Source organism: Chinchilla lanigera, unplaced genomic scaffold, assembly GCF_000276665.1.
Source record: "Chinchilla lanigera isolate Chin_1 unplaced genomic scaffold, ChiLan1.0 scaffold00013, whole genome shotgun sequence".
Classification (NCBI taxonomy): Eukaryota; Metazoa; Chordata; class Mammalia; order Rodentia; family Chinchillidae; genus Chinchilla; species Chinchilla lanigera.
This window is the reverse complement of record NW_004955414.1, coordinates 15,021,835-15,023,517: the sequence shown is the minus strand read 5'-3', so window position 1 is coordinate 15,023,517 and position 1,683 is coordinate 15,021,835. Positions and strand designations below refer to the sequence as shown.

At 36.5% G+C, this 1,683-nt stretch overlaps 1 protein-coding gene across 1 annotated transcript; it reads left to right on the top strand.

Moving 5' to 3' along the window:
- Positions 1–554: 554 nt before the first annotated feature.
- On the top strand, positions 555–1,469 carry LOC102012855 (vomeronasal type-1 receptor 90-like). Its single transcript, XM_005380442.1, has one exon. The coding sequence runs from the start codon at positions 555–557 to the stop codon at positions 1,467–1,469; it is 915 nt and encodes a 304-aa protein (XP_005380499.1).
- Positions 1,470–1,683: the final 214 nt, after the last annotated feature.

Sequence of the window (1,683 nt, the reverse complement as noted above, 5' to 3'; positions counted from 1 at the left end):
ATTTGTATAAATTTTAAGACTTACATGGAATAGATAATTAAGAGAAGGGGTGTGTTTTGCATAAGTACATGAAATACAGTACCCTTTACTGAGCTATATATTATGATATCATGTGACTCAAAACTCCCACAACCAGAAAGTCAGATTTAAATGTTTTGTTCTTTTTCCTGGGGTCATCATATGACACCTTAATTTGTTGCAGTTGTGAATTCAGATACAGGGACAGATAATATAAACAAAATCTAAAGGTGAGCAAAATATAAAAGTATCTTCTAAGTTATGACAATTTTATTCCAGAGGCATTATGGGAGTCCAGAACAGAGACCAATAGTATAGCTATAATAGCTAAGAGGAAGGACAGGGAGCATGGCCATAAGGCATCCAAGAGGGGGCCAGTGAAAGGGACTACCAAAGTGTAAAAGGACACATGGACAAGAATACACATAATTTGTTGAATCATACTGTTATTTGACATTAATTGAACAGGCAATATTGTGGTAATTTTCTGTGCTTTTTTCCTCAGATAGCTATGAAATAATTCTTCCTCCATGAAGATGAATAAGAACAGCAAAATTTTCAAGTTTATTGACATACAATACATGTTTTTCTTTGAAGTCATCATTGGAATCATAGCTAATACAGTACTGCTTCTCTTTTATGTCTTCCTATTTCTCCTGGAGCACAGACTCAACCCTATCAATCTGACCATTGGCCACTTGGCCCTTATTCACATTGTGATGCTGGGAACTTGTTTCATAACAATAGATATTTTTGGATTTCAAGTTTTAGGAGATGACATTACATGTAAATTGGTTATATATTTGCACAGGGTGATGAGGAGCCTCTCCATCTGTACCACCTGCCTGCTGAGTGTCCTCCAGGCCATCACCCTCAGCCCCAGAAGCTGCTGTTTGGCAAAGTTCAAACAGAAATCCCTGCCCCAGAACCTGTGTTACTTTCTCTTCATATGGGTCCTCAATATGGTCATCAGTGCCCGTTTCTTAATCTCCACTATTGCCACCCCTAATGTGACTTCCCCAAACCTTATGTTTGTCACTCAGTCCTGCTCCCTTTGGCCCGTTAGTTATCTCCTTAAATATATAACTTTCTCCTTGATGATTTTGCAGGAAATTTCTGTTATAGGGCTCATGGGACTCTCAAGTGTGTACATGGTGCTTCTTTTGTACAGGCACAGAAGGCAGTCCCAGCACCTTCACAGTACCAAATTATCTCCAAAAGCATCCCCAGAGCAAAGGGCTACTCACACTATTTTACTGCTCATGAGTGTCTTTATTGTTATCTATGCTTTGGACTGTGTCATCTCCTCAACATCTGGAGTGTTCTGGAAACGTAACCAGATTCATCATTATATCCAAATGCTGGTTGGCAATGGCTATGCCACAATATGTCCTTTGGTGCTAATCAGTACTGAAAAAAGAATGATGAAGTGTTTAACATCCAGGTCTTAAAAAGATGGTTAATATTTGTTTATTAGCTGTACATTTCTTTGACAATGAGCAAATTCTTTAAATTTTTTTGTTTTTCTTTTTTTAAAAATTTATTTTAAAAATAAAAGGAAAATATATTAATAAATAGACATTCATTTACAAAATAGCATAAGAACAATATGAACAATACAGAGTTACAGACAAAGTTGTAGGAAATTAACAATGGTTGTTGTAT

Coding starts and splice junctions, on each gene's coding strand:
- LOC102012855 (XM_005380442.1), top strand. CDS start 555: ATGAATAAGAACAGCAAAATTTTCAAGTTTATTGACATACAATACATG.